The sequence below is a fragment of the Phasianus colchicus genome, chromosome 7, assembly GCF_987193195.1.
Source record: "Phasianus colchicus chromosome 7, bPhaCol1.hap1.1, whole genome shotgun sequence".
NCBI classification, from domain to species: Eukaryota; Metazoa; Chordata; class Aves; order Galliformes; family Phasianidae; genus Phasianus; species Phasianus colchicus.
In genome coordinates this window covers 32,332,297-32,356,483 of record NC_143442.1, presented here as the reverse complement: position 1 = coordinate 32,356,483, position 24,187 = coordinate 32,332,297, and the positions used below count along the sequence as shown (strand labels likewise).

Here is a 24,187-nt window from a genome sequence, read left to right as displayed (position 1 = left end):
GGACAAAGGCAGCTCAGTGTGTGCTCTGTCCCCCACACAACTCTATAATGCGTTGCTGAATCTCCCTGCTGCCATTGAGGATGGAGCATACATCATCCTCTTGTGACATTTCTGAAGTAAGGCTCCTTTACTTGCTGCCTGGGGATCTCCTTCCCACCTGTGGTCAGACAGTGGGAACGAAAATCCTGCTGGGGTAAGAGGATGTGGTGTCATCAGAAAACACCAGCTGATGCTACCGGAGGAAGCAAGTCCATAGGCATCAAGCTGGTGACAATGCTGGCCAGAAGGCCGGACAAAAAGGCACAGACTCCACTGAGCTGCTACAGCTGGGCTGCCTCCAGGTCATGCCTTGCCCAGACACACAGTAGTCTTAGATCCCCAAACTCCCAAAGCAAAACGTCACCTCTGCCTCCCCATGTCAATTCTCCACCAGAGCTACTTTGAAGGTAGCAATAAATACACTAAGGGACACAAGACACTCAGAGGCTGAGTGATTTATGACAAAGAAAGTGCTCCTCAAATGCTTGATGCTCATTTGCATCCAGTCAGACAACCACGGTACAGATTATTTTCACAACACTGTGTGTGAGAAAGAGCTATAATATGCACTAGGACCTGCATACAACAGTGTGTTTAATCTTCACATCTACAACCACACAGCATTCCTCAGGGCCCATGGTAAGGAGGCCTGCTGGGGATTTGATATACAGTGCTGCTCACCTATATTTCGGGTGCATTTTTCCAAGGCATTTGCACTTCAGCAAGCCAATGCTTGTACAACCACAGGGTAAATAAAGGCCAAAAACAACAATCAAGTGTTTTATGGGACAGTGGAAAGCAAACTGCACAGAGTGCTTGGACAACTTGACTTTTTCCCCAAAGAACAGTGATGTCAGGAGGGTTTCTAACAGGCTGAATGTGAGCTGAAGGCAGTGCAGAGCTGCCATCACCTCCAGGGAGCTGCTTGTCCCCCCAGCAGTCCTCCTGGTGTGCAAGGGGATGGAGATGCTCAGGGCTCCAGGAATGCCTTGTATGTCTCACTGCCACTTGCTGGGGGACGCTGACATCGTCTGGGACAGAATTAGAAAACCTTGAGCAGGAGGACAACCAGGCACAAGTGCTAAGTCAGCCAGAGGCTATATGTGGCACACCAGTTGCTGCCTCCCCTCCCTCCCAGCTCAGGGTGCATGTACACAGACTTCCCCCAGCCTTTCTCAAGCATTTCCCATGCAGGTAAAGGGCAAACGTGCTCTCTCAGTCCTCCCGTAACCAAATCCACTGCATCAGACTTGTGTTTTCAGATATTCATTCCCTTGCCTGTTCCTCTGAAGTCATTTGACTTCAGCCTGCACTACTGATACCCTGTGTTCAGCCTATCCATGCCTCACGCCACACTTGGAGGAGCCAAAAGGCAAATCCTTCCTCCTTGAGCACTCCCACTGTCTCCCTCAGGCTGGCAGAGCCCTTCACTTGTGCCCATAACCCAGCCTTGGTGTTAGACACCTCATCTCCCACCAGCTGTAAATCCAGCACCAAGGTTGGTCACACTCCTGCAGACACATCCCCCTGCCTATCCAAGGACAGGGGAACCTTTTGTCTTAAACATCTTCTGGGAAGACTCGTTCCTGTTTCTGAGCCTTAGACAAAAGCTAACAGAAATGCACAGCTACATGTCTACACAAACTCACAGAGGACCTCATTTGACCAAGACATCCCCAAACATGCTGACCTAACCATTTATGGTGCAGTTCTTCCACAATCCCATGGCTGCCATCACCTTGGAACCAGCTCTGCTTCCCTGTATCCAAAGTGCCCCACACTGACAAAGCCAAATCACTGATAGAATGATTAGGTGCTTTAGATTAATTAGCTTGCACACAGTCAGCACTGCTGCCTGAAGAGGACACCTTGATAATTTGCTTGCAGCTGGTTTGGTACCTTAAACCTGCAGTGAAACATGGGAGAATCAAAGCAGACAAGTGGGCTGGCCAAGGCAATGATCTCCTGTTAAAGAGAGCACAAGAGCCTCTGCAGCATCTTGATGGGGAAGAATGCATGGTGAAATGGAGTATTTATTCCCTCAAATTCAACATGAATTTGAGTAGCTCCAAAAGCTGCCTAACAGCCCAGTTGTCTTCTGCATCTGGTTACATTCCTGTCCCCAAGTAGTTCCCCTGGCAAAGAGTTCCACAGCCTCACTGGTGCAGGAAAAAACATGGGTCTAGTGTGTTAGTTCTAGATTTTCTTGTTTGGTTTCAGCAGGGTTCTCCCTGGACACCCCTGTAGTTCTTGTGGCTTTGGGTAATGGGATCACCTCCCACTTACTGATGGAATAAAATAGGTGGTTGTACCTGGGCACAGCTTCAAACTGTTGCAATGTTTCTCAAAGCTCCATGCTTGCCAAATGGTACACGTATGCTTATGGCTTTTCCTGCTGACATTGCAGCCCCCCAAACTTCACTGGAGGAATGCAGCAAATACTCAATAGCAACAGGTGTCAGACAGGAGTTTATCACAGGAAATGAAGAGCATGCCAGACAGCTGAAATGATAGATGATAACCGGGTATGGGACAGCAAAATGAGACCAAACTAATTGCATTTTCAGGTATTTTAGACAGTAAAAGACAAAAGGCTCAAAGGGAGCATCCAACAGCTCTGTAACTTGCTCGCTGCCCTGACATATGGGAGATCCAGCATCCTATTCTGGTGCTGGAATTTAAGCCAGCACCTCCCTCCTCCAAAAGGAGCAACCAGCTACCTGAGCTATATACAATCCTCAGGCAGAGTCACCCTTGTTGAGGCTAGATCAAAAAGGCAGAGACTTAAAAGGAATTGCAGAGGGATCACAGCCCTTCCACTCTGGTGCTGCAATCAGTATCCGTCTCTGTGACCCTAGCCTGGAAAAACAACATATTTCATTTCAAAAGTGTCAGAATGAATCACATCCATGCTCCAGAGGGGAAAACAAAACCACACACACCTCCATTCATTAAATCAACTGAATCTGGCTCAAATGCATAAAATTTTGCGTTGGCCAATACTGTATCTTTATCAAGCTTTTCCAAAACCAGGCAAGCATCAAGCAAGTAGACCCAAGGCCATGTTTCCATGAGTGACAGGATTAACAGAGCAGTGCAGCCAACAAAAGGCTTTCCCTTTGCTAGATTTTTGGGGCCTGATGAAACCTGAAGCCCCCTCCCACTCACAACGCCTCTCCCCCGCTGCAGGATTCCCCCCCAGGAGGAAGGCAGCCCCACACTCCCCAGGAGCTGCACACCCGACAGGGCAGATGCCAGCAATATCTCACATCCTCAGCTGCTGCTGCTTTCCCTTAGAAGTGGATCTGGGCAAATCCCAGCAAGCGTGAGGCTGGGGGTTTGCTCAAGTGCTTGTGCTCACAGGAAGAGGCTGCTAACAGCAGAGAGGAGCCGTCCTGCTGCAGCAGCTGGCCCCAGAGCACAGGGACACATCTCCACGCTTTGCTCCCAGGGGACAGGCAGGCACATAGCCACACACTCCCAGGGATGTCCTGGGGCACATCCAAACTTGTTGGGCAGATTAACCCACAGCCTCCTACCCCAAAGGCAGAAACATGACAGGATTCAAATCCCTAACCTAACAGGTGAAATAAGGACCTGCCATCCCCTGCCTTCTTTGCACTTACACTCTCACTTGATCAATATTGCTATTATTTGGTGGCAACTACTTACAAAACCTCCTTTTCCGGTGACTTGATGTCCCAGAACATTTCCCTGCTTAGGCCACGCTGTGCAGAATCAGCATTAAATTCATGTTTCATTTTTAGAAACCTGCCTTCTTCATTTTAAAATATATTTAATGGTGGCTTTTGGGCTTATTTCATTACAAGCCTCAGGTTACTGCAGAAATTACTGGATTGTCACTGATTCTTCCTTGCAAATACTTATAGTTCTCATAGTGTAGAGATGTACACGTGCAAAAAAACCCAGATTTCCTTCCAAGTTACATCACCAGAATTCATTTCTGGTGGTGGACTTTGCCAAAGGTTGGTTTGAGTAACATAAGAGATCGGCACCATACATCAAAGGCATCCAGGCTCTGAACACTACATGGCACAGTTTGTGTGACAGAAATAACTGCCCCACCAAAGGCCTTGCACTTGCTAGCACAGACTCCTGGAGGCTGGAGAATGAATGGGAAGGGGAAAGGCAGACAGCAGCCCCGGGTTTCTCTGCAGAAGATCTTAATCATACACACCAGGGGAAACTATCAGGTTCAAAAGAGTTAGAGAAGCTCATCTGTTGTGCTGAGAAGAGTCTGATGAAAACAGAAAGGCTCCTGCTCAAAGCTGTCTCCCAGTGAGACCGGGAGAGCACAGAGAGCATGGAGAACCACCTAGAGATGGAGGGGTAGAAGGATAAACGAGAGAAAAAGGATGGGCAATCAGACAAGGAGAGAGCAGAAATGTCTCCGGTGCCTGATGACTGGTTCCTGATCATAACTACTTTCTAATGAGGAAACCTTCTGTGGGGGAAAATATCATCCAGCTGTCCTCCAGTCATCAGGAGCTCAGCTTATTCAAAGGAAAGGAAAAAAGATCAAAGGAAAAATTTAAGCAGTGTCTTAATATGATAGAAAGGAATCATCAGAGCAGCTGAGAAACGCTCAGGGTCCGGACAGGCGCCTTGGCTGAAGGTACTGCAGCATTTTCCTTATTTGTCTGCTTTATTTTTAAACACCCAGAGCCTTTGCTTGATCAACACTTCCCTGTATATGAAGGAAGCAGAGGAGTGCAGGACTCGGGGGAGAGAGGCAAACAAGGTTGGAAATTGATGATCTTCCCAGCCATGAAAGTCAAAATGCCTGCTTGAAACCAAACCCTCCTGGAGCACTACACAGGCATGGGGCAGAAGGGGAGGGAAGGAAAGAAGATTTATTACTTCAGCAGAGATGAAATTCTGATGAGAAAAGAGAACCGTTCAATCCATGCCCGAATGTCAACAGCAGATCTGAAAGTGGATTTGTCACATTTCCCCTCTACTTTTCTCAAAGTTTTTTTTTTAAAAAAAAAAAAAGCAGAGGAGGTGGCTGGGGTTTTTAAAGAGGAGGGAAAAAAGCCTCTGAAGTCCCTTGATCTTCTGAAGCCCTGAACTCTTATATTCCATTTATAGCCCGAGCTGGAATGACACCCCCCTCGATTAGGGACTGTCCAATCCAGCTGCATGTGTCAGGATTGTACAAGGCACTAAGTGAAATATATATATGCCCTTATAGAGTTTAGCACACTGGGTCCACCTCCAGGGCACGGGCTGTAGCTCATTCCGACCACTGCTTCTCTCCCAGGAATCGCTTTTAGGGGGGGGTCTTCAGGTTTTTTGGGGGAGCCACCTTCACTCTCAAGTTTAAGCAACACAAAATGGCACCTAAGAAGGACGTTAAGAAACCAGCAGCAGCACCAGCACCAGCACCCGCGCCAGCACCTGCACCAGCGCCCGCCAAACCCAAAGAACCAGCGATCGATCTCAAGAGCATCAAGGTAATGGATGAACGCGTGCTGATCGCTGACCCCAAGCACTCCCAAGAGGGAAAGTTAGCAGAGTTCTGGCTGAAACCTGCAGTGAAATGTTGTGTGTGTTTGGTTCCTGTCTGGGGACAGCAGTGAAATGAATAAGTAACCCTCGGGCAGTGGATTTCTTGAACTGCTGAGCTTTTGGTTGTTTTGGTAGCTTGGAGGGGTGTGAGGCATGGCGCATGATTTAACAGAAGAGTGGAGCTTGGTGACTTCAAGCATATTGTGGAGGGTCACCCTCAGAACTTCTTACCAAACCGGTATCAGCCTGACTTGTTTAGTAAAGCTGAATTTACAAGTTCCACCAAAAAAAAAAACCAACAACCAACCCAAAGAAAACTCACAAAAATTAATCCCCCAAACCCTGAAGTAGGTGCATGAGGACTGGAAAAGGTTACTGGAACTTGGAATGAAATGCTTTCCCACAGCATGGTACTAAAAACAGTGTTATTTTGCGATTTCCCCTCAAAGTTCTTCCCAAATTTTTGCAACCACTCAGCAACCCATTGGGCGTGTGTTTTAAGATCAGCACTGCTTATCTTTAAAAGCAGCAGAGATGAATAAGATTTGGCAAATTTACTTAATTTTCTCTGTACAACAAACACTGAAAAACACCATGAGCTAGAAAGCTATGAATGGAATTGCTTCGAGTTATTTCTTCTCACCTTTTCGTAATTGCTCAAAATTCACAATTTGCTGCAAATTGAGAGTAAGGAAGAGGAAAAGGCTTCCACAGGTTTCCCTCTGACTGCATGCCCGTTGGAACTTATTCTGAATTTAGACTTTGCATGCCATCCAGCATCACTAATCATTGCCGTAACTTCTTTTCTCTGAAAAGAATTCCCCAAGCACTCCTCAAAGGGAAATCTCTATTTAGGAAAGAGTAGGGGGAGGTTAAGCAGTTAAAGAGATGAAGGGACAGACCTATTTCTCAGGGCATGACTATAAATAGTTGTTCTCCACCTACCTGACAAGCTGATTGGCCCTGGGACCAATTTGCTGATAAGGAATCATGCCTACTATGAAGAAAAGGAGGAGTACAAGGACTCCTAATAAGACCTACTCATTTTAATCTCATGATGAATTCTCTTTAAGGTATCTTAATACATGCAGTCTGTCATCAATATAGTCCCAGGATTATGACCCACTTAGTGAAATTCCTGAAGTTGTCTTTGATTTTCACCACTGGTAGCCAGTATTCTGCTGGAACAGCACATAGCTCCTCATAAGATTGAAGCTGAACTCAACTAGCAAAGCAAAACAAGAGCAAGAAGGGGGAAGAAAAAAAAACTGAAATATTTAAAACAATCTTAGCAAAAGCTACACAGAAGCCCACTGTTTTTGAGAATATCATCTAAAAATTAGATTAGACTTCACATTTTGCTCATCTCAGAGATGAAGGGGAACACAAGCTACATTGCCTATGAAATTTAATATGATTTGATAGCTCTCTATGTCCAGTTCATTAGGAGAAAATAGAATTTTCAACTTCAGTGATCTCAGCTAATCTATCTTAACATAAATAGACTTAATAGTATATTACCAGCTAAAAAAATGGCAGGCTGCAGTCTAAGGCAATCCAACCCACTCTTCTGCACAGACAGCTCTCCTCTACAGCAAGGGATATATGCCAATGGCAAAAAAGAGAATGCTCTAGGTTTTTATCAGATCCAATATGACAAAAGAGAGTCGTCTTAAATTCTTTCTTCTGAAAGATCAGACAACATTATTCCTCTTTGAAGTGTGGGAAAACCTGGGCTAGCAAAACTACTTTCTTAGCACTAATGGCAGCACACAAGCATTACTATTCCTATTTGCAAATGAGTAAAGCTATGAGCAGCATGATGGAGGATGCAGGTCTGCCTTGCAGTGTGGCTGGCACAGTCTCTGTCCCATCACGGCCTTAGCAGGCCAGGGCCAGGAAGCCTCAGAAGTGCAACACAGGCAGAGAGAGCCCCCCAACAATGAAGGGCCCACCCAACTGCACAGCAATCACCACAAGATGATGCAGAAGCCCACACTGCCTGTGAAGCGGACAGGTACCTTCACTCCCAAGCCTTCCCCCCACACCTGGACCTCCATGGCAGCCCAGGGTTGCTCAGATGGACATGGCACCTCCCGGGTCAGCTCTTTGAGCACACAACAGGAACAACCACAGTGCTTTTGGCATGGTGCCTTGCAGCAGGACTGGACCACCTCCTGAAGCACCAACCAGCCATGCTGGGATACCCATTTTCACTCACTAAGACCTCAGGAAATTAGAGGAAATAGTCTCCTCTTCTAAGCAATTTGACCAGGAGATGTATGTAGATGTATGTAATTAGGTACAGAAATGCACATTTTCTGAGTTTTAGCTCAGTCCTTTTAGCATTAATGAATCCTGAATCCTTCCCTTCAGCCAGCAAAGCGTCAGCACAGAAAAAGGCACAGCACCATTTCCACCAACACTTCAGAGCCAGAGAGTACCTACACCTCAGCTTCTGACCAGGACTCTCTTCCGATCAGCACCCCCTCCTGGAGCTCTTGTGCTGATCCACCAAGCGTGGAGCCATAGCCCCCAGCACTTTCAACAAGAGTATCAAATGGGCTCCCCTATCCTCACCAGCGGAATTATCAGTCATCTTGGAGCTGGCTGCAAACAAAGGATTCCTGGGATTACCGGGCTGGGGGGCCAGCAATGTTCTGGAGAGTCACCAAACCAGTAGACACACAAAGTTTTTACTAAGTTTTTGCATCCAAGCTCCCTCTATTCATTACAGCTGGAGTAAGTAAGGGTAGAGCTGCCAAATCAGGGTTTACATCAGCCAAAATAAGCCAAATCTGGTATTTTCAATGGTATCAGAAATCATAATATTCTCCAAAACAAACAAGAAAGAGGTTACCCAATATTGCTGGTCATTCTTTTGGGGATATTCCTCCCCTCGGATGCCTTGTTTGGTCATTCTTTATGCAGGCCGATTTTGAGCCTCCTGGGATGCACACTTTTATAAGATTAAGAAGTCTTAAGTTGGGTTCTTACAAAAGTAGACACCCAAAAATCACCTAGCATCCTCAGAAGTGGCAATGGGCCTTTCATCTTCTCTTGTTACTGCTGAACATTCTTTCCATGCACACTTAAAATTAACCCAGTTGAAGCAAATGACTTAGAAACGTACTAGCAGCTAGTGTGAGATTTTCTATTTTTGAGCACCATCTATTGACTAAAACCCTGAGTAACAGAAATATCAGACTGCTAAAGACTCAAGTCTCTGAACTCAGCCTTTCCTTCAGCTCACCATAAGTTATAGTGCAACAAGGAAATCACAGCAAGGACTGAAAACAGGAGGAATTCATTTTGATGTCAAAGACTGAAGACCTTTTTTTCCCCTACTCAAAAACAACAACTCTGAATTTCCTTTGCATTAACCTTTCAAGTCTAAATTTATATTTCCCCTTTTCCAAAAGTGTGCCCTGGGACTTTAATGTCAAATACAAAGGTTAAAAATTAAATCACTGACAGAAGAAGAACAGGGTGACGGACACACTGAAATATTACGACCTGGACTTCAACAAGAACCAACCACGATTAAAAGAATAAATAACCATTTGAGTCACTTTGTTAAGAGACTCCCAGAATTTAGTACTTAAAGCTGTAGGAAGGACATTCCCCCAAAAGTTAGCTCATCTGTTTTGTCAGCTTTCTTCTCACGTGCATGCCTCAGTGAAAAGCTCTGAGCTGATGAACAGCACCACTATGAAACATTTACAATGAGAATTTCTCAGGTGTTTGGTTTTGCAACAAAAGGCTAAACTTCAAACTGTTCAAACCAGAAGCAGGTAGACAGTGTTTCCTTGTGTTTAACTTTGTCCCTACCACTAACATGAAGAGTGTGCTGCTTTTTATCTGCTGGAATTTTGAAGGGCCCTTCCCAGCACATACACCCAGTCCTTGGATCCTTGCAGCACTGACCACAAGGCTTTGGGATATGGAGTTGCTGAGCTCAGTGCTTTTCTCTTAGTGATTTGGATGTGTAGCACTCTGATCCAGCATCACACCAGGTCCTTTACTTAAAGAGCACACCTGAGTGTCCTTTCCAAGTGCCCACGGTGTAAGTGATGCTCCTTTTGCACAGTGGTGTTTTCAAGGAGACTGATTATGCTGTACCCTATTGCAGGTATACTACCTACATCTTTGGGGGAAAGTAATTCATGATTATCAACTAACAGATATTTGCTAAGGCCTTGTGTAACTGTGTGATGCATGACAAAGCCTGCTGCATGGAAGCAAGCCTGTGTGATCATTTTGTTTTTAAATACAGAGCTCTTAAGACTGCAAAAAGTGTTTCTCCAAATGTCCTTAACTCTTAATATGTTCAGTACTCAAGAAGGTCATCCCTGAACATGCACTGCATTGGATATAACCAGAGAGGTAAACTCACTAAATGCACTGACAGAAAGCTGCTGGGCTGGAGGGCAAGCAGGGCTGCAAATGTCAGCTGAAGTGCTCAGAGAGCAATTGCACTGCAGACAAACTCCTTGTGAAGTGGCAGAATGAGAACAGCAAGGTTAACAGTAGCTTTGCTCATAGCATTAAGGGCTTTCTTAGAAACTGGCAGATTCCTGGCTGAAATTTTTGGCTCAGGCCTTTAGGTTATGCCTGACCCAACACCAGCAACACTCCAGATTCTTTGGGATGGACTTACCTACTGGACAAGGTCACTGGTCCTAAGTGTCCTGGTCCTACTTCAGGTAGGAAGGAGACAAACACCAATAAGACTTCACCTTAAGAGATGTGAAGGTACCTCCCCGACCATCCAGATCAGCTTCCTAAAGTGCTGTTAAGCAAGGAGCCCTGCAGAAATATAATTTGTCCATCTGTTTTAGGAGACACTGTCTTTAAACAGTTTTTCAGGTTAGCAAAGTAATGGCTTCCTATCCTCCCCTCCTCCCCCTTTTTTTTTTTTTATTTCAAACAAGATCCATTCTCAGTAATTCACAGCTTTGGCAGCATTGCTTTGGTGGCACTTAAGATAACCTTTGGAGGGTCCAAAGAGTACCAAAATTTGGTAGAAACAATGGAGTTCAGAGCAAATGACAGAAAATCCCAAAAGCTCAACTAGAGTAATTTCAGGTGCTGGTAACAGTAGTATGGTGGAGCCTTTCTCCCACCAACAGATTAATTGAAACAATCTAGCAGTACTTCTAGCAGTTTACAGCCCCTTAGCACACAGAGAGATCACTACGGATAGCAATAAGATACTCGAGTTTATCTTACATAAGGTAAGAAGAAGGTAACTAATTTAGCCCATGACACGTAAAGAAAGAAGCTGACTGTAAGGAGATATGAAACAGCCAAGATGGAAATCTGCCCCTGGTTCCTTGAGGCTTTATTACATCTCACACACGTTGCCAAAAAACGCTTTCAGCTGGCTAGTTTGCTGCATAGCACTTAAATGTCAAGTAGCAATAGCTTAAATAATGTTAATACTCTACCACTGCCACTGGGAGGCACGTTAAAACAAGGCATCCCTCGGAGAGCAGCGCAGAGCTCCAGAGCCTCACGTTTCCTTGCACATCTCCTCACATTGCACACATTCATGCAAAACTAAATGCAATTAGAAAAGGGACACACTAACAAGTGAGCACAGCCGACTGGCCTTCCCCCTGTGAAGCCAATAAAGCCTGTGCAAAACGCTACGATCAGCAGCTGCGACACATTTCACACTTAGGCATTTCAGAAGGGCACATTTAATTAATTGCTAAGGTTTATCTAAAAGTTTTAGCCTAACTGTAAAGTTGCAAACTTTAAAGTAAACAAGGCACAAAGTGGCAAAGAGTGCTTACAGGGGAAAAAATTATCACCATGAAGCTAAAAGATTTAGAACTATTCTTCCAAACCTCACGGCATCTCACATTTCTCTCCCATACATTAGCAGTGTTCATCCTTATTCTTTCTCCTATTATATTTCTTGGCAGTTTCATTCTCAAAAAAGAGGTCTCTCCCAACAGCTCACCCTCTCATGGTGTTTCTTTGTCTTATAAAAGATATGAGGCTAAATCCAGCAGGCTGCTGATTTTTACTTAAATGAGAAATAGCCTCTGAAACCTGTGGCATCGATCACACCAGCTACTGAACCAGAGTGAGGGTCAGCAGCCTGCTTTATGGAGGGGTTGGAGAGCTGTGTAATCCTGCACTCGATCATGTCTGCTAGAAAATATGTGCAGCTGTATTAATCAAGGAGGAGGCATTAGCAGTGAGCAGACACCATATGAATTGCTTACAGGCACAACCCCAGCTACATCCACCCAGAAATAAAAGAAATCCCTTGAGATCTGGATGAACAGCTAAATATATAACAAGAATCCTCAGGGACTGTCTGATCTTTCCCTCTCTGATTTTTTGAGACATCTGAAAAGTTCTCAATCTATTCTACAGAAACAGTACCACAAATTACCTGGTGGCTCCGTAATCCAAACCCAGCTACAACAATTCTCTTCTCTGTAACTCAGCCAAAGAGCAGCAAACAGATGGAGCAGCTTTAACTCCAAGCAGCACCTTTCCCTCGGGTCTTTCACCCTGCCCAGATACTTGCAAAGAGCACAAAGTGGCTGTCCCTCAGCACAGCTGTACTTACAGTGCCTTCAGTCCAAATAGGTGGGCACAGCACACAGGTTTGTGCAGACTGGGTCTTCCTCTCACCTGGTGATGAAGAGTTGCATACAACCCTGTCTACCCTATTCTATGTAACTGGGATCTGGTCAGAACGTGTCCCATTAGCAATTAGAAGAACAGAAGACAGTCACAAATTATAGTGAAATGCCTCAACCAGAAACAAAACAATACAAAAAAAAAAAGTCAGAAAAAAGCAGCACTTTTCTTTGCTATAGCTATCCTCCCCCTGGATAATAACCTTATCTGTGAGTAAGGGCTGAGCCATGTTTGACAAATACAGCTCCTACTGGTCTTTCCATATGTTGAAGTTCCTTCACTCCTTCATTATTTTTTTGCTGGAGGTTTTGGGGGATGGAGTTTGTGTTAGTTTTATTTTAAAAAAATAGATTTTATTTAAAAATACCCACACCAAACTGAACTCCCTCAAATTTCACCTTCTTCCTAAGGCCCCGAGACTCATCACATTTAAAACAAGAAGCATTTTAAAGCCCCCAACAAACCCTGTAGGCATAGAGCTTCTTAATTGAAATGTGCCAAAGCTAGATAATTTCTCCCCAGTGAAACAATGTCTAGGGCATTTTTATTTAAGAATCAGTGACAAAATGAAGGGTTGATACAGTGCGCAAGTATTTCCCCTTGTAAAACCTGAGCCGAAGCCTCATACAGTCAAGAGTGCTGTAGTGCCTGCTTATATGGATAACCCTCTCAATTTATACTTACTTGATAGCCCATTGAAGCCAGGTGGCTGGCTAATCCAGGTATCAGTTTTCTCTGCTCAAGATAAACGCACCCCAATTATTTTCTTGTTGGCATTTAAAATCTTTTGCAATGGGTTTTGTTGTAGCCAGTAATAGGCTGGATCTGGAATCTAGAAGACATTCAGGAAAATTTTCCTTGAGCAAAGTTCAATTGTGTTTCCAGGGAAACATTTTCCAGCCTCCAGTACTGCAGAGCAAGAGGCTGAGGGCAGGAGGAAAATTCCACAAAAGGCAACACACTGCTTTGACCCAGGCAACATTTCAGCTCTGCCAAAGTCTTTGGAGAGCTCCTCTATTAATGCATTGGGACTGATGGCCAAGGTCTATATTAGCTTTCTCACTGCCTGTGCTCCTGCTCCAGCCAGTATTAATTAGGAGATATGAACTGTGCTAAATCGATGTGGGCTAATTCAGTCAAAAACATCAAATCCCTTTTCTGTGTAACCCTATGGCTGTGCTCTGTCCTGAATATGTCCCTGTTCCCACATGATAACAGATCACAAGTAGCAGAACAAACAAAAGTGAAGAACTGGCAGCAGAGTACTTTTCAGGCTCAGTATGTTTTCCAAGGAATTCCCCCAAAATGCAAATAATCCATTTGGACAAAATATCTTCAAACTAAAATGACTAGCTCAGAAAATTCTTTGCAGTTGTATCTTTAGATTTTTAAGAGGGGAAGTAAGAAGTTCCAAATAGCACTCATTATTTTGACCCATTTTGATTGTTCAGTCTTTAAAAAAAATATCAATGTTAAGTCTGGTTGGATTTGATCATTTCCTTTTCATACTGAAAAAAGCCAAAACAGTTAAGCTTATCTCCAGGTTATTTAAGTGAGCTACAGTAGAAAGTTTTTCACCCATCACATTTTATCATAAGAAAAAGAGGAGTGGCAAGTGCACAGCAAAGGAGAACAGACCTCAGGGAGGACTGGTTTATAAGAATGGAGTCTCTTGCTGTAGTACAATCTTTCCATCCCAGCTCCATGAACCTCCTCATCCAGTTGGAGTGACAGAGAGGAAGCAAAGTTTGGAGCAGTTTTCCCTCATTCTTTTACCTTTCATTGCATCAATTTAGAGATGTGAGCCAGGCTTGGAAAGTGTTGCACTATAGGAATAGGTCTTTGCTACTGGAGAAACTGTACAACCTCCCTTCTCCAGCTTATCCTGAAACTCTCACTTGTAATCCCATCAGGACCACCCTACAGCCCAAAAGCCACTGCTGCCTTTCCCCACCATGACCAGTCTAGTGCCCCTTCCAGCACACAAAGCCTGACAGGAATCCTTGCTTCAATCACAGCTTCTTCCACATACCTGCACCACAAAAATCTCTCCTTTTCTGACCTCAGCAGCTCCTCCTCTCATCACACCAGCAAGCTCTGAAGTTGGCATGCTAGGGTCCCAACCCAAGCCCTAAAAGGAAGGTGTCCTAAATCCCTTGCTGCCCTGCGAAGTACACCTCTTCATCAGCTGCAAACCTAGTAATATAGCTGGGTCCAGATGTGTGCATAAATTTGCCCTTAGAATCCTTGAAAATTTGGAAAACACGAGCAGTGCAGTGGAAGATCTTTGATTGGACACCACCTCAACAAGCAGGTGAACCTTCTTCCCAGTGCCAACAGCTGGATTGCACCAAAAAGACAAGCAGCACCACTCACCTAATGCAGATCTCTACATCACCCAAATAAGGGCTTGAGAAAAGCCAGCAAAGGAACAAGGAGTACTGGTGATTTCATGGGCTTTGAAACAAACCCAAAGCATGCTATCCAGCTGCACCTAACACACAACTTGCAAGCCATGTGTAAAACAAGCCAGCTGGGCAAACACATGGCACCTCTTGCCCTCAGCACTCCTCAATTGCTGACTTCATAGCTTATTGGAGAAATAGGAGCCTTTCCTATCTTGGTAGGCCTGGACAAGGAATATCCACTCTTGATGGTCCAGACCCAGAAAGTGCTGACACGATCCAAACTTGCTGCTTGCTACTCCCTGCCCCTCTCCGACCTCCTAAAAATAGCAATCGTAAGATGTCCATCAAGGCACGGTGCCTCCTGTCACTTTGCCCTAAGAAAGCTAAAGAACTCACCAAGGGGAGGGGCAGCTTCCTTCTGACACCTAATCCAGGCAATGCCGTCAGCGCTGCCAGATAAATAAGGGGAAGAAAGGCCAGGAAAGCAGGACCACTCTCAGAGACCTCTCAGCTAATCCCTCCGGCCCGTCCACCGCTCTACTTTTCCAACTCTCAATCATGGTGGGTCCACTGCAAAGCTAATCGTTAGCAGCAAGCCAGTGTATTTTACAGGAGTAAATTCAGCTTCTTGTTCAAGTTAGTTCTGGGGGGAGGACAGGCCAGAAGATGACAGTTTAGGTTTGCTTGATTTTCCTCTGCAATATTTTTAATACAAGAATGGATCGTAGCTTAATGCTTTTGAAACAATGTACTGTCAAAAGCTAACTTAAACACAAGATTGAAAGGTGTGATTTATTTTCTATGTTAATGTAAAAAAAAAAAAAGCTGCTTGTTATAAATATTACTTGAAATGGTTGTACTTAAGTGAGTCTCTACTAAAGTAGTGAGTGACCTGGTGGTACATAAACAGCCTATTTGTTAGTTAAGAAACTTTAGATTGTTATTGCTTCTGGCCACAACCCTGGTGTTCCCAGGGATGCAGGTTTTTACAAGAATCCTGCAAACAGGCCTGAGGATGCATTTTTACATGGCAGGTTGCTAGTTTGGGTTTCTGTGGCCTAATTACATGAGGCAAGACAGATAGGAGAACACTCAGCTAGCTTGAGCTATTTGCTTTCTCTCGGTGCATTTTCAGCAGTACTACTTCTCCTTTTTTTCTTTCTCTCTTCCCAACTGCAGTCCTTCACACCTGATCAAATCAATGGTAAGTGAAACAAAAAATAAACTAACAGGGGCAGGAGGGGGGAACATAATGGCTACCAAAAAGCTAAGCGTTCACCGGTCTTAAGAGCTCTTTAGCCATCTGCATCACTTCTGTGCATCTGTCAGGCCACATTTTTTGCTGTCTTGGAAGATACTCATGGATTGAGCTGGATGCTTTAGAAAACAAGCAGGTTCTCCCCCAGCCCCCCCTTCCTAAGCTATTTTTTGTGATTGATTTCCTTCCAACAGATCGAGTTCTCCAAGGAGCAGCAGGATGGTAAGTTACAAGACAGCTGATGTGTTTTACATGTATGTGAGTTCAGAGAGGAGCTAGTCTTGAAAGTTTAACCTCTACCAAAAGATGAGCTAGGACTTCATTCACCTGGAATAATTCACAACACTCTTGACTTCAGAGTCGCTGTGCTGACTTAAACTGAACAACAACGTGGCCTCAGATGTACACGTAATTTATCTGGGTGCTTATATGCCACCTAAGTTGAGAAGTATATGACCTGATGTGTGAAGGGGAAATACAATGGTGCTACCACTTCTATCTGCTGAATGTTCTTCAGCTGGGCTGGCTGCTCATAAGCATGCTGAAAATGTTGGTTTTTTTTCTCCTTAAAGCTAAGAGGGACATAGGCAGTTGAAGGCAAAAAAAAAAAAAAAAAGAGGGAGCATGCTGAAAAAATTTAATTTAGCTGTGCATTTATATGAAAACATTTCACTAAAGGCTTACATGTCACTTTTGCTAGGAGATGCTATGGAAGAGGGGGCAGAGAGGCTATTCTATTTTAAATATATTCATGAAGCATGGAAGTGGCTGGCAAATAAGTGATTCATGAACTGTCACAAAACGTAATTAGTCAGTGCAGTTCTCAAGCATCTTGCATTGTTTACATTTATTTTGGTAAACTTCTGAGAAGCAAGTCAGAAATTCACACCCATTGAAGCCCTAGAAACCTAAACATGAGTGTTTTAACTACCTTAAAGAGGCTACCTTTAATTACCAAATTAACTACCTTAATTTGGATTATATTAAATAATGTGGACTTTAACATCTCTCAAAAATGCAGTAGCAAATACAGTAGTCTTCTCACTGTGAAGAACTTATGTAGAATGGAATACACAAGAATTTACTGGAAATCCAGAGGGTGGGGAACAACTTGAAGCAGGGGTTAAAAGAGCTCTAAACTTCCCAAATATCAGCCTGTTCTATCTTACACCATCAAAATCAACAGGGAAAGATACTCTGAAGCAAGTAGGCTGGAACCATTCTTCTTCCTGACATTCAAACACTCAAAATGTTTTCCTTTGTGGCCAGGACTCCTCACTGCTTCGCAATTTTAAAACTTCTACAGAAGTGCAGGTAGTTTAAAGAGAAATGTCATCAATTCAAATCTGGCACACGTAACAAGGCAAAAGATTTTTATCAGCTTCCTTCCATATTTCAGACCATCCAGCTGCCATTTTGCTGCAGTGACTAAAGTAAACAGAGGAGTAATTAAAGTCCACTTGAGAGAAGGAGAATTTCCCTGGAACAGAGCTGACCCACCCTCAGTTACTATTTCCATCCACGCAAGCAGCTGGTTATTGCCCTCCTTACAGAGGGATTTTAGACTTGCTTATTCCAGCAGAGGTATAAACTAGGACTAGCTATAAAAAAAAGTAATCAAAGATATGGCAGTGATGTTCACACCTAAGGCAGAAAAAAATTTCTCTGAGCTAGGGAGCTGCATTCAGAGCCCAGTGAACATAAAACTTCATGGGATTTACAAAGTAGGGAAACTCTCATGGCTTTTCTAATAACAATGGCATTGTTTTATACTTTGTTCTGGCTAAATGTCAGGAATGCACCAGATGAAAGATCTGATCACATAGTATAAATCAGCTCAATCGACCTCAATTGCAAGAGCAGAAGCTGATATGAAGCTGGTATATTGTAAGGGGAAGCTCCACACAGGTCCAGAAGGCCTTGATTTCATAGTCTGCAATAAAAGCTGTAACGGGAGAGGGCTAATAGTAAAGGGTTATAGGTCTCACACATCAAACAGTAAGAAGATTAGTTTCAGATGTATTAGATTACAGCCTAGCAGGTTGCACATCCCATATCAGCAGTTTTGCTGGATGCCAGAACCTCCTCCTGTAACGTGGTTTATGGATGGCTAAAGCAAGAGCCTAAGCACCTCTGTGCCATGCGTTCCCAGCACAAGATGAATGAGGACATGACTCGATGTGGTTTCTTACTCCTAAATCTGCCCTGAGGCACAAAGGACATTCCACCTACATATACTGTGAGACAAAGCCCTCTCCAGCTGCTGGAAGAGCATCACAGCCAAGGGAAAGGCACACACTTGGTTCACTTGGAGTCAAAACATAGCACCATCAGGCATTGCAGTTCAGAAGACATAATAGCACAGACCAAGATGCTCCAGACATATGAGGTTCAAAGATAGCCTTTCAGCTAAGCCTTTGGCTTTTTTTTTTTAATCTTTGTTTATTGCAACAGTAGTCTAAAAAGCTTGAAGAATTTTTAAGATGATTAACATGGAGCTTTGCAGATAGACAATGTGATAGGCAACTGCCCGCACTGATTTTTATAAAAAATGTCAGTACACCAAAGTACTTGGTTAGCAGCAAGGGCAGAATGAAGGAATGCTGATAACCTGGCATCACTAAAAGAAACAAAGTCTTGAAGTTGTACACACTGCCAACTACACAAGCATTGCCTAGGCATTCACACATCTATAAGAAGTGAGTACAGACTGCAAATGGCAGACAAAGGAGGGAATAAGTTATTCTGCAGCTCTACTTGATGATTCTTAATGATTCAATTCTGTCTGAAAGGATTTTGCGTGTTTTCAAAACAGTCTGAAAGGAGGTTGCAATGAGGTGGGGGGATTGGTCTCTTCTCCCAGGTAACTAGCGATAGGACAAGAGACCTTAAATTGTGCCAGTGGAGATTCAGGTTGGATATAAGGAGAAATTTCTTCTCAGAGTGGTCAGGCACTGGAACAGGCTGCCCAGGAAGATGGTGGAGTCACCTTCTGCAGAGGTTTCAAGAAATGTGGAGATGTGGAGCTGAGCAGGCATGGTGCAGATGGGTTGATGGTTCAACTAGATGTTCTTAGTGGTCTTTTCCAACATTAATGATTCTGTGATTATGAACACAGGTGGAAGGGTCATCATAGGGCAGCTTTAAGGCAGAGCAGAAGTAGGAGCATTTTAACTCTACCTTCAAGTTCCCTGTTAGTAGCATGTAGTTAAGATGTTGAAATTGCAAGCAGAACCCATGAAGCAAGCAGATGTTTTGTGCAGATAGGTACTGTGGCAGAAGAGTCACAGTCTTTGGATGAGATGGAGTACAGTGGATTATTCAGTAATCTTCTGCTGCTATGTCACGTAAAGAAACTTGTTCTTGAATGCTAAGGGCTGTAGAAAGCTTATTTCACTCTGTGTTTGAAATAACTACAAGGTCAATTGCCAAACTACCGGTGGCTTTTAGAGTCAAGAAAGCTACAAATGGTACTTATAAAAGTTTAAAAATAGTGAAACCCAAATGTCAGAGAGGAGGAGTTTTTCTTGGGACTGTAGGCCAAAGATCCCCCTGCTAACTCCCCTGGAGTCGCTGGAACAGTACCAGGAGACAACAGGCTCACAGCTTTGTCAATGCAACTGGTCAAAGTGTAGCTGCCTGCCTCAATCTAACCATTGCTCTTCCCTTGCAGACTTCAAGGAGGCCTTCCTCCTCTTTGACAGGACTGGTGATGCCAAGATTACCCTGAGCCAGGTCGGTGACATCGTTCGGGCACTGGGACAGAACCCCACAAATGCTGAGATGAACAAGATCCTAGGCAACCCCAGCAAAGAGGGTAAGAACCCTGCTATCTCTCTTGGGCTCTTTTTCAAGCTGGGGAACTAAATAGGTAACATCAGCACTCGCAGTAGGAGGGAGATTGCTCCAATAGGGAAGCAAGGCAGGCTCTCCAGAAGCAATAAGGGGAATTTTGTCAGTTTCTTTTGAAGAAGATGGGGGCAGCAGGAAGTACAGTGTTCAGGAAAAGGGAAACCTTATCCCTAGGCTATGGAGTAGTCTCTGCAAAGATCACTCTGTTATCAGCTTGGAGCAGCATGCACTTCTTACTGCTCACAGTCTCTTTGTGACCCGGACTCCTCAGCAAGGGGCAATTTCTAGCAGCAGTTCTTTTGCATTAGCTGAGACATACCCCAGGAGCAGAAACCCAATTGTGTATTTTAGCTGAACAGGATGGCCTTTTAAAAACTGCTACAAACCCAGACACGCACAGCACACATTGGCAATTTATTACTGGTCATTTACTGTCACTTTCTATTTCCTTTCCTCTTCTGTAGAGATAAAAAGTGGCAAGCTTTGTGATAATCTCCTTTTAACAAGGACTTGGCTCCAGGACATCCCCAATTTCATTAAAACAGTACATATTAGTACAGGCTAAACAATAACCAAACCCTCAGGCCTGGAAAGAGAGGCTCTAAGGAACAGTTTTTAAGACCTGAGTTGAGCATTAGCACCAGTGGGAAGTGCTAAGCAAAAGACTAATACTGAGCTGAGACAGTGCTCTAAGCAACTATACCAATAACTGAACAACATCTTTAGTAAAAAAGATGGGTAGTAAAACAGTTTCTGTAACAACTATCTATTCAAAAATCTCTTATGTTTCCATCTATTGCACTCCATCCTTGCCCAGATGAAAGCTGCTCCTTGAAAGGATACAAGTAAGGAAAAAAAAAAGGGAGCCTTCTGGCAGCCTTGCCATCTGGGGAAGGCCTCACTGAAGACCTCGGCTTCTGGCTCATGAAAACAAATGGGCAAGATGCACTAAGCTTGCGAGGCCTTAAAGCTCCACATGAGTATGCTGAATAGCAAATTTGGATACCACCTCCACTGGATATCCTATTTTTAGTTTGTTTATACTTTTGCCAAGTCACATCTAAGAGAACCTGACAAGGCCAGTAATATGATGTTGAAAAACCCAGGGCTTTCAGTCCCAGCATCTCACTCTTCTTGCCTTAAACCCTAGGCAGTAGGAAAGGAGTTCTGTTTCACTGCATTCTGTAGCTCCCCCATTGCCAAAATCTTTTCAAAGATCAACTCATGCAGCACACTTCATTTCTGAAGGAAATATACAACACACATGTACTATATTAAACCATGGGAAAAGTGGAGTAGAGAAGACATGGAAATTCAGATGGATTCAAAAACTCCCATGATAAGAGAACCCAGATTCTGCAGAGCAGCCAAATCCTGTGGTGAAAGGGGCATGCAAGCGAGGTGGGAAGCTTTCCCAAATTCCAGTGTGAATATCCCAGGTGAACATTCAAGCACCTAGCAGCACTGCAACTGATGCTTTCTTTTCAGAGATGAATGCCAAGAAAATTACCTTTGAAGAGTTCCTGCCCATGCTGCAAGCAGCTGCTAACAACAAGGATCAGGGTACCTTTGAAGACTTTGTTGAAGGTCTGCGTGTCTTCGACAAGGAAGGCAACGGCACAGTCATGGGGGCTGAACTCCGCCATGTACTGGCCACACTGGGTAAGGGGTTTTCACATCTGTGAACACAAGAAATTGCTGCTGTTTGAAGGCATGAGAGAGGGAGGAACGATGTTCTGACTAGCTTAGAGAGATAGGAGGCTGCTAGCCAAGACTCTGGGAAAACTAATGCAAAGCAACAGAAAGATCAAAAGAAAGAGTTTTACTTCTAAACTCAAATTAGGTACTAAAAGGGTCCACTGAGGGACAGAGAGGAAAGGCTGAAAACTCTAGTGACCTAAAGCACACAGATAGAGGATTTGCTGCATAGTTCTTCACTCTATAGATGACTAGGAACCCTATGTCTATGTGCACACGCAGAACTTGTAAAGAAAGTTAAAATGAACAAATCTTAGCTCAGCAAAAGGTCTTCTTGTTATTACCCAAGAAAAGAAAGAAAACATTTGGAAAAGCTGCAGGATTCAGCCTCAGCTGCGTGTCTGTTTAAGAACTAACCAGGCTGCCTTCATCCTCCAGGTGAGAAGATGACAGAAGAGGAAGTAGAGGAACTGATGAAAGGTCAGGAAGACTCCAACGGCTGCATCAACTATGAGGGTACGTGTGGGGGTTCAACACCCGCTGATCCTACATTTCATCCCTAAGTTCCATTGCAGTTGGCTCTTAACTTCTCTGGCAAATTGGGTGGACAAAGCTATAACTGAGTTGCATTGAAAGGTTTATGCATGAAAATGATGTGCCTAGCCAGCAGCCACATCACAGGAAAGGCTAGGTTCAGCCACAGCAGAGAAGGCCGCTGTTTTTAGTCCTGGGTGTCTAGACTCTGACTTTTTGTAGAAAAGCTTCCATAATTGGAAGTAAACTAGCCCTCAGCTAATGCTTGGGCAGAGTGTTCCATTTGACATTTAGTCTCGTCACATCCAAGCAGGAAGAGAATTTAGTGTGAACAGTATTAAACACTTCAAACTTCCTATCACATCACTGAGTTAAATCTGATCAGAAGAATGCCTTTTCAACACCATCAGCTCCTGAACAGTTCTTGATTTTGAAGGTGCCTCCTGAAGTAATATTTGCTGCTCCTTCTACTTATCACATCTGTATTTTTCCACAGCATTTGTAAAGCACATCATGTCTGTCTAAGTGGACATCCCCAGATAACAAATGGTAAGTTCTATTTGCATGCTTCACCTTGTCTCTTTGCTATGCTTAAAGGCTTCTTCTTGCCCATGGCCAGACATAGGTTATGAAATCAACATGGCACTGTCTCACCAATGATAAAATTAAACTACTGTCCAAGAGGAAAAAAAGCACAGGAAAGCAGATCCCTGGTCTTATTACCAGATCTACAACTGGTCAGAAACTCAGGTGGCATTTAGTGGATTTTCCCAACAGCCAGATCATGAAAAAAATGCTCAGTTTACCTGTGAATATGAAAATACTTGAGCTTAAATATTGTCCTAGATTTCTGTTACCATACAAAAGGAGAGCTTACACTATGCAAATTGACACCTTGAGACACAGAATCAGAAAAACAAATCCAAGCAACACCTTCTGACAATTCAAAGATTATTGTGGAAAGAACACCCTGACTACTTTTGTGAACGACTGAGAACAGGGCTCCAAAAGAAATTAAGTAATTATCTTTAGAAAGTATTCTAACAGTCATGGTCAATAACCCAAAGAGGGCTCAGATTTAGCAGTATTTCTACAAGCAGACACAAAATAAAAGAAACAACACAACCCACAACCTTGATATGCTTCTGTTTTGTCAGCAGAAAACTCAACTCCGCTCTTTAAAATGCAACAAGATACTGTGGGTATGTGGGCTCCTTTGACCTATGTTATGCTATGTTGGGAGAGACAATTCCTACTCACGTACAACTCAACAGACATTTCAAAAGCAAAATTAAGGGCTCCATTTGTCATTTTGCAGTGTTTCTTCAGCCAAAGGTGATTTCTAATTGTACTCTCCCATTCCTTCCTAGAACAAGCTGAATTCAGAAAGACCAGATGGCTCCTGAGATCTGCCTGAGTGAAATTCCTGCTCTGGCAGTTATCATCAACATGGAAATTGCATAGGACTGGACAATATGCCTCCAAACCGTCTACTTTTTTTTTTTTTTAAACCAGCACATCCATAGGCATTGCCTCTGGGTCACTTCCAAAAACTGAACTTTCACCAAGGAGAATTAGATGGAAAAACTGCTACCAACAGCATTCATCCATCCCAAGCATCTCTTTCCATGTTGTTTCCCATGACAGAATGTAAACCTTTGGAAAAATAAAGCATCAATAAATCCCTGTTGTCACTTTGAGGCTATAAAGTCTTTTTTACCCCCCTCTAAATCTATTCAAACCTCCTCAAACAAGCACTTAATTTATTTCTGTATGTTGTACTTCACAAAATAAAGTTTTATTTGAAAAAAAACATATTTGAACATCTTCAAGAGGTCACTACTTAATATGGATGAAAAGTGCTTTACTGGGGGACTGGGAAGAGGAACGGTCAGGAAACTGGCACACACATCAGCACCAACCTGCTTCTGGGGAGAAGACCACCTGGAGCTGGTATCAGAGCAGCCCCCAGGGTAGCACCTAACCCAGTGCACAGGCAGACCCAAAAGCAGCCACGGTGACCCTGCCTCAGGGAGCCACGCTGAGCCACTCTTCCTGGCAAAGACTCCTCAGTAGTACAACAGTAGGCCTGCAGCACAATTGGGAAGGGATCCCCTCAACCAGCTGTATTTAGAGTTTCATGGACAACTAGGACAAGTGATCAGGAATTAGACACACACAAAGGCTCTGTATGGAGGGA

At 43.8% G+C, this 24,187-nt stretch overlaps 1 protein-coding gene across 1 annotated transcript; it reads left to right on the top strand.

Annotated features, from left to right (window-relative positions):
* The first annotated feature begins 5,266 nt into the window (after nt 1-5,266).
* MYL1 (myosin light chain 1) lies at nt 5,267-23,681 on the top strand. Its single transcript, XM_031604465.2, has 7 exons — nt 5,267-5,516; nt 16,098-16,125; nt 19,577-19,720; nt 21,244-21,417; nt 21,892-21,969; nt 22,484-22,536; nt 23,358-23,681. The coding sequence occupies exons 1-6, from the start codon at nt 5,397-5,399 to the stop codon at nt 22,510-22,512; spliced, it is 573 nt and encodes a 190-aa protein (XP_031460325.1). The 5' UTR covers nt 5,267-5,396; the 3' UTR covers nt 22,513-22,536; nt 23,358-23,681.
* The last annotated feature ends 506 nt before the right edge of the window (nt 23,682-24,187 follow it).

What these genes read in the sequence shown, in the direction of transcription:
- MYL1 (XM_031604465.2), top strand. Translation starts at nt 5,397, where the DNA reads ATGGCACCTAAGAAGGACGTTAAGAAACCAGCAGCAGCACCAGCACCA. An exon ending in AGGCAACCCCAGCAAAGAGG is followed by an intron (nt 19,721 to 21,243) that starts GTAAGAACCCTG and finishes CTTTCTTTTCAG; the next exon opens with AGATGAATGCCAAGAAAATT. An exon ending in CCATGTACTGGCCACACTGG is followed by an intron (nt 21,418 to 21,891) that starts GTAAGGGGTTTT and finishes TTCATCCTCCAG; the next exon opens with GTGAGAAGATGACAGAAGAG.